At 36.6% G+C, this 14,216-nt stretch overlaps 2 protein-coding genes and 2 pseudogenes across 2 annotated transcripts; all 4 read left to right on the top strand.

Annotated features, from left to right (window-relative positions):
- The first annotated feature begins 1,938 nt into the window (after window positions 1-1,938).
- On the top strand, window positions 1,939-4,077 carry LOC105129945 (uncharacterized). The gene is made up of 5 exons (XM_011032220.1): window positions 1,939-2,212; window positions 3,111-3,225; window positions 3,314-3,403; window positions 3,489-3,587; window positions 3,751-4,077. The coding sequence occupies exons 1-5, from the start codon at window positions 2,145-2,147 to the stop codon at window positions 3,850-3,852; spliced, it is 474 nt and encodes a 157-aa protein (XP_011030522.1). The 5' UTR covers window positions 1,939-2,144; the 3' UTR covers window positions 3,853-4,077.
- A 731-nt stretch (window positions 4,078-4,808) lies between these two features.
- Window positions 4,809-7,109, top strand: LOC105129943 (1-aminocyclopropane-1-carboxylate oxidase homolog 1-like; annotated as a pseudogene).
- Window positions 7,110-7,250: 141 nt separating this feature from the next.
- LOC105129944 (1-aminocyclopropane-1-carboxylate oxidase homolog 1-like) lies at window positions 7,251-9,876 on the top strand (annotated as a pseudogene).
- Window positions 9,877-10,886: 1,010 nt separating this feature from the next.
- Window positions 10,887-13,326, top strand: LOC105129942 (1-aminocyclopropane-1-carboxylate oxidase homolog 1-like). Its single transcript, XM_011032218.1, has 3 exons — window positions 10,887-11,603; window positions 11,788-12,109; window positions 12,889-13,326. The coding sequence occupies exons 1-3, from the start codon at window positions 11,083-11,085 to the stop codon at window positions 13,138-13,140; spliced, it is 1,095 nt and encodes a 364-aa protein (XP_011030520.1). The 5' UTR covers window positions 10,887-11,082; the 3' UTR covers window positions 13,141-13,326.
- Window positions 13,327-14,216: the final 890 nt, after the last annotated feature.

The raw sequence follows: 14,216 nt of genomic DNA, 5'->3' as shown, positions 1-14,216 counted from the left end.
GACTGCATATTATATTCTTCCGCCAGGACATCATCGTTGAAAATGCCACTAGATCCATCATTTGCATCCTAACCTTGAAGAAAGGGTGAAGGGTGAAGCATGCTGCAAGGTAATATCCTCGCTTTTGCTTCTGCATGAGCGGGTTCTTGGCTCGCCCTGTTGTTATTGTAAGCTGATTTTGTTAAAAAAATAAAAAAAATATTTTCTTGTTGGTTTTTGTTTGGGAGGCCCGCATTGAATTTGATGCACGAGGAGCGGGCAAGGCTAGGTGTCACTTCTAATTCAAAAATCTAATCATGATCTATTTTATATATAAGTGTCTTTATTTATTTATTTTTTAAAATATGGAGTAGTTACCATTTATATACGTGCCCCCAACAATTATTTTTTGGAGATAAAGGGTATAACTGTTGATTTGTCAGCAAGTTTTCTGGACTGAAAATAAAAATTGAAGTGTAGATGCCGGTGAGTTGTTATATTCATGTGCGCCATCACTTTTCTTGAAGAGGTTTGGCACCTTACCTGCCATTTTCCTCATTAATTTTTTCTCGTGAGTTCAGCTTCGTTGACGAGGCAGCCTTGATTGAATAATAATGGGATCCGATCGATGGGAACATGGCAATGGCTGCCTGACTCATTCACAGCTTCATGCTTTTTGCCCCTTTTATGAATTCTATAAAACTTTCCTAGCAAGTGCTTTTGCTTTAGAATTGTCTTTTTGACGTGCCCTGAACCGTCGTTTTATTTATTGTTGTCCTCTAGATCTGATTTCTCTGCAGGTGCTCCTGCTTTTGGAGGAAGCAACGCCGATTCTTTGCCGTTAGAAATTGCATTTCCAAATATTTTTTAATTATTTTTTTCGAGGAAACAGTGTTTTGGCCGCGTTGTGACAAAACATCTATTGATCGTGGCGTGGCAAAAATTCCCGACACGTTCCTGCTGTGAACTCGGGTTCTGAAGTTCACGACGCCAGAAGCCAATGGTAATTTAGCACACCACTAGTCTAGTTTTTTACCGGTTATCATTATAATAATAATAAAAAAACCGGAAACAATTTTAAAATTTTAAAAATTATATTAATGGTGTCAATTTAAAATGTTTTTATTTAGAATTATATTAAAATAATTTTTTTTATTTTTTAAAAATTATTTTTAATATTAATATGTAGAAAAATTAAAATTATTTTTAAAATATTTTAAAATATAATTTATACGACATTTTCAAACACAATCAAACATTTTATTGGAAAAATTGTTTTTTTGACCATAAAATTACTTTATTTTTTAATTTAAAATTATAAATTGACAGTGATCTTGATGGTTAAATTGAATATGATATTTTATCCATCTATTATAAAATCTGTAAGAGAAAAATCATTTGTATTTTGACCTAAAAAAGAGAAATCCCATTCTTTATACACCTTTTAAGAGATTTGATAAAATAGTAGCATAATAGAAAAATCATATAATTTTTTAATAGAATTATCAAATTATTCAACATGTCTTAAAAAAAAGAGATAGATAAATAATAATTTATAAATTCATCTCTCAATACTACACTAATATTCTGCAAAAAACAAGAGAAACTTAGCGACGACAAAATTATTTAAAATGGTATTTAAAACTGTGGTGCAGATTATATTTTAAAGTTTTTTTATTTAAAAATATATTAAAATAATATATTTTTTTACTTTTTTTAATTTATTTTAAATACTCACATATATCACACAATTAAAAGAATAAAAAAATTATTTAAATTTTAATGAAAATCAGCATTAATGCCAAGCGGGTAGTGCTAATAAACTCGCGACCATGAAGAGACACGTCGTTTCTTAAACAAACCTGATTGGTCACTATACGTGTAAAGTTTGAAATAAAAAGCCAGCGCAGCAAATATAGCGAGTAATCTACCTTTCCATACTCTCACAAGTGAGCATACAAGTAGCATATCTTTTAGGCGCCGAAGTGAAAAAATCTCCTTAAACAGAGGCTGTCTCTGTTTAAAGCGCCGTCCCTTGTTTTGCTCCTTTTAAATCTCCCCCCTCCCCCAGTGTCGACCCCTACAAAATCCCCACACCCCCCTTTAAAGATTAGTTTTGGTTTAGGACATCAGTTGAGAAACAGCCTGTCTCCGTCCGTACGGTAATGGCTTTCGTTTCTTTCGTCGGGAGGGTTCTCTTTGCCTCTGTTTTCATTCTCTCTGCTTGGCAAGAGTAAGCCTCTTCCTCTCCCCTCCACCAGATCCGCTCTCCCTTCTCTCCTTAAAAAATACTGCCTTGTGTAGTGATGTTAAAGTTAGGGTTTTGCTTATCCACATGCCTTACAGTAGATTCTGATGCTCTGTTTTTAAAGCAAAGCCTAGATAGATCTGATAGTATATTTTATTTCTCTTTATTTTGTATCAGCAGGTTTGAATTTCGGTTTATAAATGTTGAGGTTAAACCTGAATTAATTAGTTTATTCTTTTACTATTAGCTGTTTTGTTTTATTTGGCTTGACAATTAATTAATAAAAGTAGATCCTGGTTAGATTGTTTAATTTGTTGTATTTAATGAATATTTTGTGCATCTTTAGAGTATGTTGTGATTGTCATGATTTTGTTAATTGTTGATTAGTGGTGTGTTAAAAATTATGGAATGCTGTTGATTTTGATGCTTTCTAGATGTGGCCACGCCACTACAGTAAAGTCAAGTGTCTCCATTCAAAACCCATTTTTGACTGCGTTAAAATGAGATTTTCCGACCATATTGCCAATATTAAAGTTTAACGTTCTCTTTTGGGAGTATCGGTGCTGGGCTGCATGTTTGTTCCATGGTGACTTGTTGTGCACATTCGTCTACTTTGCATTTTGCTGATGTACTGCTACTGAGATGGATAACTTTTCTAATCCTGCAATTACTTTGTGATTATGTTGACGTCATGTATCAATTGTGCTGGTTTTCTGTTGTTTGAATTTCGACAACATGGTTTTTGATTATTTCAATGAATTTTTTTGGTTGTTCCGCTGTTTGTGATTCCTTTCATAATTATTCGCTACTGCTTAAATGATTTTTTATTAACTAAACTGTAAGTTCTTCATAAGGAATCGTTATCTCTTATTCATGACTGCAGGTTCAATGAATTTGGTACCAATGGTGGGCCGGCAGCACATCTTTTGGAGCCTAAATTCCACGTTTTCTCAAAACATGTGTCATCTCAAACTGGGTTTCAAGTGGCACATTTTGAAGTGTGTATTACTTTACATTGATTCTGCTTGTTTTGTTTCCTTAGTAGGTTTGCTTCAATGCCATAACTCTTGGAGTTGTTTTCTACAGATGAAGCATGCAGTTGCTGCAGCTATATCTGTGAAAGCTTTTGGAAGCCTTCTATTCATCTTTGGCAGTTCTGTTGGAGCTTATCTTCTGGTTTGTCATCTGTTCTATTTGATCCTGCATTAAACTGGCAATTTGACCAGAGAATTACATAAAATGTTGTGTTTTTCTTGCGTAGCTTTTGCACCAGATCATCATTACCCCAGTATTGTATGATTTTTACAACTACGATGCTGACACAAAGGAATTTAATCTGCTCTTTGCGAAGTTCGCACAGGTTAGCAGTTCTGAATTATATCACGACTTTGGAGCTCTTTCTTTCTTTTCTTAACTTATTAGAATTTTCCTTTTGCTCTTCTGTTTTCTGGTGTTCTATTTAACCTTTGCTCCATGTCTCCGAGAAGCCATTAATGCGATTCTATGCTCTGTTACTTTTTCAGAACTTGGCACTGTTTGGGGCATTGCTCTTTTTTATTGGCATGAAGAACTCAATCCCAAGGAGGCAACTGAAGAAGAAGTCTCCCAAATCAAAAACAACATAAAAACTAACCTTTTGATTATCTGAAGGTTTCTTTTTTCTCGGTGGCTTGATTTCTGGTTTTTGTTGAAGATCTGGTTTTGTATGCTTTTATGAAGCTTTCCTCACTTAGAGATAGGGACTTGAAAGAAGAAGAAAAGGAAAACATTTTTCAGTCGCGATTACGTGACCCGCTATGTCATTAATGGTCAAAATTAAAATTTATTTTTGATGCATTGCTCTTTTCCTTCGTGGTTGATGATGTTAACCACTTTGAAGCTGAAGCTGGTTTCACTTGGTGTGTTTTTGCGCATCCACTTAAGCTTGAATGGTAAGCAAATGCTAGGGTAAAATCTGGCCTCAGCCAACTAACGATTCATCTTGTCTTGTAAATGATCAGGGCATTTGTGATGGTAGATGCATGATTGGGGCAGCTAAAATGTTTTTGTTCAATGTTTTCATTCAAAATAAAACTTGCAGATCTTTATGTCATTTTTGCCGCAGAGGCTAGTCATTGTGATTTAATAAAAATTCTTTTATTCTAGAATCTGATTGTTATTGTGACCTAACTGTGCTTTTAATTTTTTTGTTTTAAATTATTTTTTAAATATTTTTAGATACATTTGGTATGTTAATATTATTTTAATAAATTTTTAAATAATTTTTTTTTTAAATATACTTTATAATTTTTTCAAACAATTCCATAATGGTCCCACCTCTCGCACCAAGGTTAGCTATCTGCCTGATAGCCAGCTCTTTATGGCTGCGTTTTATTGTTAAACTCGAGCAGTCTTGATGGAAATACTGAAAAATTCCGTGACTAGGAACTTGTAAGGGGCTGGGTTTTAATTTAATCTATAGTAGACATTGACCTCTAAAAGGTCAGGTGACCCGATTTTATTGATATCATATTAATTTAGTCAAATCCAGTTTAAACCTCTTGCGAATTTTTTTTAAATAAAAAACAATTTGGTTTTATCAAAAATAATTGTCCAAGATTTACCGTGATTTATGAGCTATCGTGGTTGATGTTTTTAAAAAAAAGAATAAGCAACCGGAGCTTTGCCCGAATTAAATTTTCATTGGAGGTAGGCTAAGATATTCAACGCTGGTGTGGGGGCCCCGGCGCCCATCATCTTGTAATAATTCTACTTCAAGCAAGTGGGCTGTCTTAAAATCACTAGCAGAGCGGGCAAGGTTGTCCTTTATCTCCTATAATTTATAAAATCTCAGCATATAATTTAAAAATCCATTAGATATCCAGTGCTCTAATTACCTCACAAAATAAGAAATGGCAGGCAGTGGCAAGACTGCTGAAATTTCTGTTCAAGAAACTAGCTATGACAGCGGGAGTGAATTAAAAGCTTTCGACGAGACAAAAGCTGGTGTTAAAGGACTTGTTGATGCTGGGGTTTCAAAAGTCCCTCAAATCTTCATCCATCCATCTGAAAGGTTGGAGCACAGGACTAAGTACCAGCAAGAACCCAGTTAATGTCCCTGTCATTGACCTTGAAGCTATCGATAAAGATCCAATCAAGCGTAAAGGGATTGTTGACAAATTTCGCGATGCGTCGGAGACATGGGGTTTCTTTCAGGTGGTCAATCATGGAATCCCTGTGGGTGTTCTGGAGGAGATGGATGCCGGTGTACGCAGATTTTTTGAGCAAGATATTGAAGTGAAGAAAAAGTTTTACACGCGAGATGTCACAAAAAGGTTCGTGTATAACAGCAACTTTAATTTGCACAAGGCACCAGTGGCTAATTGGAAGGATACATTTTTCTCCTACATGGCCCCTTATCCTCCCAAGCCTGAAGAATTGCCTGGAGCTTGCAGGTATGAAAATAATAGAACCAGAATCTCAGTTAACAATCATAGGACAGTTACCAAGTCTAACTACGGAAAAAGAAAGAAAGAAAGAAAATAGAAATGTTGCGTCTAGAGTTTATTTTGGTCGTAACATCTTTGAAATGTATCTTATAAATTTCAGAGATATAATGATGGAATTCTCGAAGCAAGTTACAAGTCTAGGAATTTCTTTGTTCGGGCTGTTATCAGAGGCTCTTGGGCTAAAAACAGATCACCTGGAAAAGATGGACTGTGCTGAGGGGCTTGCTCTTATAAGTCATTACTATCCAGCATGTCTTGAGCCAGAATTAACTCTAGGTACAAGCAAGCATTCGGATATTGACTTCCTTACGGTACTTCTGCAAGATCAGATTGGAGGCCTCCAAATGCTTCATCAGGATCAGTGGGTTGATATTCCTCCTGTTCCAGGAGCCCTAGTGATCAATATTGGAGATCTTATGCAGGCAAGTTTCTCCTTTATTAGTGTACTTACGGCAGAATAATCAGTTTCACACAATCCATAACAAAATTATAATTTAGACCTCACTTTATTAATAATCCAGTACTGATAATTGGCTACATGCCAACAAGGAAGTCTCTTTTTTGAGGCGCGCCTCCTTACAATATAAATGTAATGCTGGTAGGAAATTTTGTCATGCTCGGCGACAAACTAGAGAAATTTTTTGCAAAATCAGGGGGAGCTTAGTTTCCATTTTCTAGGATCGCTAAACTTTGTGTCTGTTCAGTCCGTCAACTGGTATCTGATTAGAGAATAGTGATATCACTTTTTACTGATTCTGCTTCTCGACAGTATAAAAAGCATGAAAACTCAAGTCTTACGAGCTCGTAAATAGAGATGATTTTGATTTATTTTTTCATTCCTCGTGAATTTTCAGCTGATATCGAACGACAAATTTAAAAGTGTGGAACACAGAGTACTGGCAAACCGTGTAGGTCCGAGAATATCAGTTGCGTGTTTTTTCAGCACAAGTTTTCAGCCATCCTCAAAGCTATATGGACCGATCAAGGAGCTGTTATCAGAAGATAACCCTCCAATTTATAGAGAAACCACAGTGAACGAGTATCTTTCCTGCTTCTATGATCATGGCCTTGATGGAACATCTCCATCGATACACTTCAAGCTGTAAAGATATCCCTGAATTCGGCCATGTTACGATGTAGATGAAGATGCTACATGAGTTGCTTGATGTTCAGAGTTAAAATAATCGAAGAATGGTTCTTGGCTCTTGATTGCCAGTTTTATTGAGCGATGACAATATATTATATCTAAGTACACATGAAATCCCTAGTTTGGGATTAAAGATCTAGGGATTAAAGATCAATCCAGATGTATACGCGTTGAACCTTGCCAATCTTGTAAAACGGCTTCCAATAACGTTGGATTCAATGAAACACCTCTCCTTTCACTTGTTTTACTAGTAGGATAACATGATGAAAATTTCTCCTCGAAATATGGTCAAGAGTTGCTTGTATATTTTTGTCTGGCGGACATCAAAATGCTTCTTTTGCAATGCAACGATTATTTTTAGTTGGCTTGCGCCGTGCGCGACTTAGCTCTCATCTCAAAAGGGGAAGTCCAGGGAGCAGCCGGAGGGCAGGTGGCCACAGAGCTATTAAAATTCAATGGTCAAAGTCAACCCATTTCATAGGCGGCTACAGTTACTAAACACTTGCACCAGTATAATTCTCTGGTGGATAGCTGCAAGCAATTTCCATTTTAGTGCAGCTGAAAATGGTGGATGACTCGTATAGACAATAATTTTGTAAAGGGAACCGACACAGCACAGTTTCTTTTTGTTTTTTTCTAAGTTACATCAGTAAATTACAATATATCAGTGCTGTAAACAATATCTAGCAGAGCTAAAAATTTTGGGATGTCTAGAGAAAGCAACTTGTACTTGAAAATGCCAAAATATTTGTTTAAAGTAGACCCAACATGCTGTATACTAATAATTTATTGCTTTCACTCTTAGCATACTGAAAATATCAGCTTCCAGCTAATCTTATCCTACCAATGCCAATTACTATTGGATTGTTTGTATAACATTTCGAGGTTGTTTCGCTTGAAAGAGGAAGAAAGAGTTATGGCCTCCACACTTGATTCCAGTTCTGATCGAACAAGTGAATTAAAAGCTTTTGATGAAACCAAAGCCGGTGACAAAGGACTGGTTGATGCTGGAATCACCAAGGTCCCTTGGATTTTCCATCACCCACCAGATAACTTAGACAAGACTTTGATTGTTCCTACAGATGGCAAGTTCAGATTTCCAATCATAGACCTGGAAGGTGTCCGTAAAGATCCCTTTCAACACAAGGAGATCGTTGAGAGAGTCCGAGATGCATAAGAGACTTGGCTTTTTTGAAGTGGTCAATCATTGGATTCCTGTCTGTGTTCTGGATGAGATGAAGGATGGGGGACGTAGGTTTTATGAGCAAGATGTTGAGCTGAAAAAAGAATACTTTTCTCGTGATTATACAATAATTTGTATACTGAACCATCAACTAACTGGAGGGATTCTGTTTCTTATATCATGGCTCCCAGTCCTCCCATGCCACAGGAATTGCCAGCGGCCTGCAGGTGGGTACCGAGTAGCAATTTACCATTTGATGGTCAATACTACAATCGTGGCATCAATTGTTTAGATGTGTTATATCAGTTGACCAGGGTAGTGATGATCATAGTATCACATATCCGTGGTCCATTTCTTTCTCAAGCTTTATTGACGTTTTGAGCTCTGACGTTTAAATCAACAGCAAACTATTCTTTGAAATGCCATACTCAGTTTCTTAAGTACTAATTTTTTCTACAGTACGAATTTGTTTGACAGAGAACTATTCCGCAGAGATATACTGATGGAATACAACAAGGCAGTCATGAACTTGGGAAATCTGCTGCTTGAGTTATTATCAGAGGCCCCAGGTTTAAATCCAAACTACTTGAAAGACATTGATTGTGCTAAGGGGCTTGCAGTTCTCTGTCATTACTATCCAGCATGCCCTCAGCCAGAATTAACCTTGGGAGCAACGAAGCAGATAATGACTTCCTCACCTTGCTTCTACAAGATCAAATTAGTGGCCTCCAGATTCTCCACCAGAATCAGTGGGTGGATGTACCTCCCACGCCTGGGGCTTTGGTAATTAATATCGGAGATCTTATGCAGGCAAGTCTTGAGGTTTATTTTTATGCATTTAGAAACAATGTGCTATCCTGCTGTGATAATTTTCCTAGCACTCAAACTTCTAACCCAGTGTCTCCAATGGCATCAATCCTTTCTGTATTAGTATAGCATGCACCTGCATCGAAATGATTTAGTTGTGCTACTAAAGCACTTGGGTAAAATTCATCTAGCCCAGCGCGAAATGAAGGGCATTAACGCTGCCTAAGACTTCTAAGTTTGATGGCAAACTAGTTATCATTGCAAAGATCATTTGTTTGTTTTTCTTCAGTACTTTCCACTTTTTCTGTGGTTAACACTACAGTTGATGCTGACTTTTCAGCTTATATCAAACGACAAGTTCATTTGCGTTGAGCACAGGGTGCTGGCGAACTGTAAAGGACCAAGAGTATCTGTAGCATGCCTTTTCAGTACAATTTTTACCCCATCCCCGAGATTCTATGGACCTATGAAAGAGTTGTTATCGGAAGATAATCTTCCAAAGTACAGGGAAACTACAGTAAGAGACTATTGTGCCCGCTACAACGAAAAGGAGCCTGGTAGGACTTCTGCTCTTCTGGATTTCAAGCCCTGAAGTCAAGGAATGTAAAGATGTTGTTGTTAGGATGATAAAACTTTCAATGGTTTGTAAGCAAATTGGTGCTTCTTTCGAAAATGTTGACCAAGATAATGTCTCCACAACTGCCAGCCAGACTAGACTGGCTCACAAAAAACAGAAAACCTTCATCTCTATATTTGGCCCATGATAAACTTGAGATGTTGCATACACCTTGTTGATGGAATCTTACCACAACAGAGTGCTTCAATCACGACGCCAGGCAGTCATTTCATGGTACACAACACAAGTTAAAATGCAGTGATATTTCTATCAGACGGACAACGTTGTTTGCAAGCTTCTAACTGGGCAGTTCATATCATGGTCGGCCGAGAAGGCGATGCATCATCTGTCTTGGGACCTGGGTGAAACATCGTCCTCCTCAGGAGGCCCGTCTTCTTTCCAGATCTTCGGCTGGAGGCTTACGAGGCCAGGTATGAGGCCCATTCACAATGGCCCATGCTTACTTTCTTTGTCTGCTTTATTTGTTTGGTGTCAATCTCCATTTCACTTTATGATTTTCAGTTTTTTTTAACAGACTTATAAAAAATTATAATATATATCTATTTATTCAATTTTGGGACAAAAATATTCAAAATTAAACTCTTCCCCCTCCTTACCCTTCTCTATATTTGTTGATCGTTTTATTTTGTTGATTTTTCAAAATAAAATTTGAAATTAATCAACCATATGCTAATAATTAATCAATAATACTCTTTGTGTTTTTTTAATAAAACCCAAACATATTTACATAGAAATATATGAAAATCTTTGCTATGGCAGTCAGATTAATCTCCTGTTGCGATTATTGTTAAGCCCACCTTACCTATTTATGTTCACTTATAAAAAAAATATGCATCGGTATTGTTCAATGGTACTATTTAGCGTAGTTATTAAATAGGGTTGATCTGCCAAGTAACCAGGTTCTGAACTATAAAAGTTAATTTAAATTAATCCAAAAAAATAAAGAAAAAATATATTTTATATTTTAATATCTTACATGGAATTTTTTCAAAACAATACACGTTGATATAAATTATAAAAATAATATAAAGTATGAAATGTATATAATTACCCATATTAAAATTTTTTTAAAATAATATATGTTAATGTAGATTATTAAAAAAAATAGACATGAAGTGGAGTATAATGATTATTTATTGAAAAGTTAATAAAATTAATAAAATAAATATTTATAAATTAATATAATATTTTTATGATTTATTAAAAAAAATAAAATTTCATCCACTTAGACGATCACTCAGTTTTTAGGTTAATCCAGCAAACTAGCCAAATTTAACCGGACCCATTACTTCTTTAAGATTTTTAGTTTGAAGCCTGTTCTAGGCCGCAGATAACCTGGTCGCGGGTCAACTTTCATAACAAGGGGCAAGAAGTTTTGGATAGAAAGTAGACTTTTAGGGCGAGCTGACAGTGATGGATAAACCATATATGGGCTAGTTGCCATATCCTGGCAATTAAATTGCTCCCACTTTTATCCATTAGTATAGATAGATTGAATGATTGATAGTTTTTTTTCTTCTCATTTGAATCGAGCATCTCAAGGTTATCTCTCAGATTAAAAAAAAAGCAAAAAAAAAGAAGCAAAAAAGCAAAATGGTGACGACATGTGATTCCAGTTATGATCGAATAAGCGAATTAAAAGCTTTCGACGACACAAAGGCCGGTGTCAAAGGACTTGTTGATGCTGGAATCACCAAGGTACCGCGAATTTTCCAACACCTACGTGATGATTCAGACAATACTTTGCTTGTCGCTGCTGAAGGAAAGTTCAGAATTCCGATGATAGACCTAGAAGATGTCCATAAAGGTCCACCTCAACGCAAGGAGATTGTTGACAGAGTCCGAAACGCATCAGAGACTTGGGGCTTCTTTGAAGTGGTCAATCATGGAATTCCTGTGGATGTTCTGCAGGAGATGAAGGATGGGGTACGTAGGTTTCATGAGCAAGACGTTGAGCTGAAAAAAGAATACTTCTCTCGAGACTATACGAGGAAGGTTGGGTATAATAGCAACTTTGATTTGTTTAGTTCACCATCAGCTAATTGGAGAGACACCTTTACCTGTGTCATGGCTCCCATTTCTCCCAGGCCAGAAGAGTTGCCAGCCACATTCAGGTGAGCAGCATCTTACCACTCGATCGATAGCATAGCTATGCGTCTGTTGCCTGCTAAATTCTATAATTAATTTTCTCAGTTTTTATTAACTTATTCAGCTCGGATGTGATGTCAATTGTAAACTTATCTTCGTAATTCCATACACAATTTTTTTAGCACAATTTTAACAGTGAATATTTTGTAGAGATATACTCATAGAGTACACCAAGGAAGTAATGAAATTGGGGAATTTATTGTTCGACTTACTATCAGAGGCTCTTGGTTTGAACCCCAACCACTTGAAAGACATTGATTGCAGCAAGGGGCATACAATTCTGGGCCATTATTATCCGGCGTGTCCACAGCCAGAATTGACGTTGGGTACAACTAAGCACTCTGATAATGACTTCCTCACAGTGCTTCTACAAGATCATATTGGTGGCCTCCAGGTTATGCATCAGAATCATTGGGTTGATGTATCTCCTACGCCTGGGGCTCTGTTGATTAACATTGGAGATCTTCTACAGGCAAGTCATAAAACTCTATAGTTTTTGTTTTGGGGGGCCATTTCAAACAAATACTTTCAGAAATTTCTAACTTCAAGGGTGATGGTTGTGAAAAAATTTCAAACTTTTGGGTCCTTGCTAGGTCACCCCTGGCTACAACTTATATTCGTCTACTTCCGTGCATGCTTAGATGTTATTCTACTAAAACCATGTTCTTCGTCAGTTTCTGTTATTTTATGGCTAGCTAACTGTTAGCACAACACAGTCTAACAATAGCAGTGGCATAACTAAATCTACCAGCAGGCATTGTGAGAGTTCATGGAGAGATAAGGTTGCTCAAAGCTATTGGTGTAATAAGACAGAATCCTCACAATGCTTCCTATGATGCTGCCTATAATATTGACTCTTTTGGTAGAGAAAAGTTAGGAGATAAAGTTGTTTCAATGGCAACAAATTCAAGTCAGGATGGTAGTCTAACAAGATAAGAGAAATGCCATCATTCATCCGAAAATAAATGGATTCATTGATATCAGATCAGCCGTAACAACATGCATGGAGGCTTCTTTATGTCCTTGTTCACCGGGGCCAAATCAGCAAAATACATAGAAGATAATCACTAGCTGTTAGCCTTCAATTTGTATATATGTGTCTTCCAGTACCTTTAATAGAATGCTTGCTGTAACAAAAGAAGTATTGTATGCTCCTGTTTCTTTTTAGACATAATAAAGAACAGAATTCAAACCTCACTCATGTTTTCCAGATTTTCTTGTCTAACCTTCTATTTGATTCTGATTTTTCAGCTTATATCAAATGACAAGTTCATAAGCGTTGAGCATAGGGTGCTGGCAAACCGTATAGGACCAAGAATATCTGTAGCGAGCTTTTTCAGCACAAATCTTAATCCAAACTCAAGAACCTATGGACCTATCAAGGAGTTGTTATCAGAAGAGAGTCCTCCAAAGTACAGGGAAACCACAGTAAGAGATTATGTTACCTATTTCATCCACAAAGGCCTTGACGGGACTTCTGCTCTGCTGCATTTCAAGCTGTGAAATTAAGGAATGTGATAAGCGTAAAAAAGGATTTGTACACGGACATGTACTTCTATGGAATAACTTACATTGCTTGGCTCACTGGTTGTGTATTTAGTGACTTAAATAAGTAAAACAGATTAAACTCCCAGTGATTCTACTTTTCTCAATTGTTTTGTAATGAAAAAGGAAAGGTTACCCATTGCATATCTTAAGATCCTGTGCACCTCTCGGAAAAAAAGAAAAAGAAAAAAAGCCCAAGAGTGCGGTATTTGGAGAATGTCCCCCAAGATACCGTAGACTAGTGGAAGTCAGGTAGATGTTTTGTATCCATGATTTTCAAGGAAACATGCCCTTCGTTTGTTTCTGGTCTTTTTGCATACTGGCAGGCAAAGAGCGGTGAAGACTTTCTGTGGTTTCCCAGCTGGTGAAATTTTCTTTAGAGTTATTACACTAATTGAACACATGAAAGGCGTTCTGTTCTGTTTGACGATTAAAGGAGAGGGAGGTTAAGGCCACTATCCATTTGTCGTCATCGTCAAAACGGAAGATGATTCTATAAAATTTCCCTCTTTCTCTTTCATAGCTTTCCCACATCCTGAAGCCATGCTCAGGTGCTGCCGTACTTGCAGAGGAAACCTATTTTATAATTTTTCCCTTTGTCCGTCAAGAAGCCAAAGCTGGTGAGGCTTCTTATCTACTATTCTACTGAGAATGGGTAGACCTGACGAGATTATCATGCTTACAAGGCGTGCGAAGAGGCAAGGTATTTTCATTAACGCTGAAGGCAGCTTTAGATTACCTTCCTTAATACATTTGTATGTTCATATCATTGTGGTGGCTGTCCTAATTACTATCTCTCACGTTGCCAATCAATTTTGGGGCGTGAGTTTTGTATATACGCGTCATTACGACCAAGTATTATATATAGTTCGAAGCTTCCCCTATGACACAAGGTTATTAATAAAGACAAAAGCTGATAGAAGAACAATAAGAAAACATAATAATTTTAATGAATAAAAAAAATGCAACGATAATTCTATATTTATAATTTTATTATTTAAAAAATTTAAATACATGCCTGCTACCTCGTAAAG

Source organism: Populus euphratica, unplaced genomic scaffold, assembly GCF_000495115.2.
Source record: "Populus euphratica unplaced genomic scaffold, PopEup_1.0 scaffold17.1, whole genome shotgun sequence".
In the NCBI taxonomy this organism is placed as follows: domain Eukaryota; kingdom Viridiplantae; phylum Streptophyta; class Magnoliopsida; order Malpighiales; family Salicaceae; genus Populus; species Populus euphratica.
This window is presented reverse-complemented; position numbering and strand designations above follow the sequence as displayed.

Excerpts from the sequence above, each read along its gene's own strand:
- LOC105129945 (XM_011032220.1), top strand. The coding sequence starts at position 2,145 with ATGGCTTTCGTTTCTTTCGTCGGGAGGGTTCTCTTTGCCTCTGTTTTC. Across the intron at positions 2,213-3,110 it reads ATTCTCTCTGCTTGGCAAGA|GTTCAATGAATTTGGTACCA; the intron begins GTAAGCCTCTTC and ends TCATGACTGCAG. Across the intron at positions 3,588-3,750 it reads TCTTTGCGAAGTTCGCACAG|AACTTGGCACTGTTTGGGGC; the intron begins GTTAGCAGTTCT and ends TTACTTTTTCAG.
- LOC105129942 (XM_011032218.1), top strand. The coding sequence starts at position 11,083 with ATGGTGACGACATGTGATTCCAGTTATGATCGAATAAGCGAATTAAAA. Across the intron at positions 11,604-11,787 it reads GAGTTGCCAGCCACATTCAG|AGATATACTCATAGAGTACA; the intron begins GTGAGCAGCATC and ends AATATTTTGTAG. Across the intron at positions 12,110-12,888 it reads ACATTGGAGATCTTCTACAG|CTTATATCAAATGACAAGTT; the intron begins GCAAGTCATAAA and ends CTGATTTTTCAG.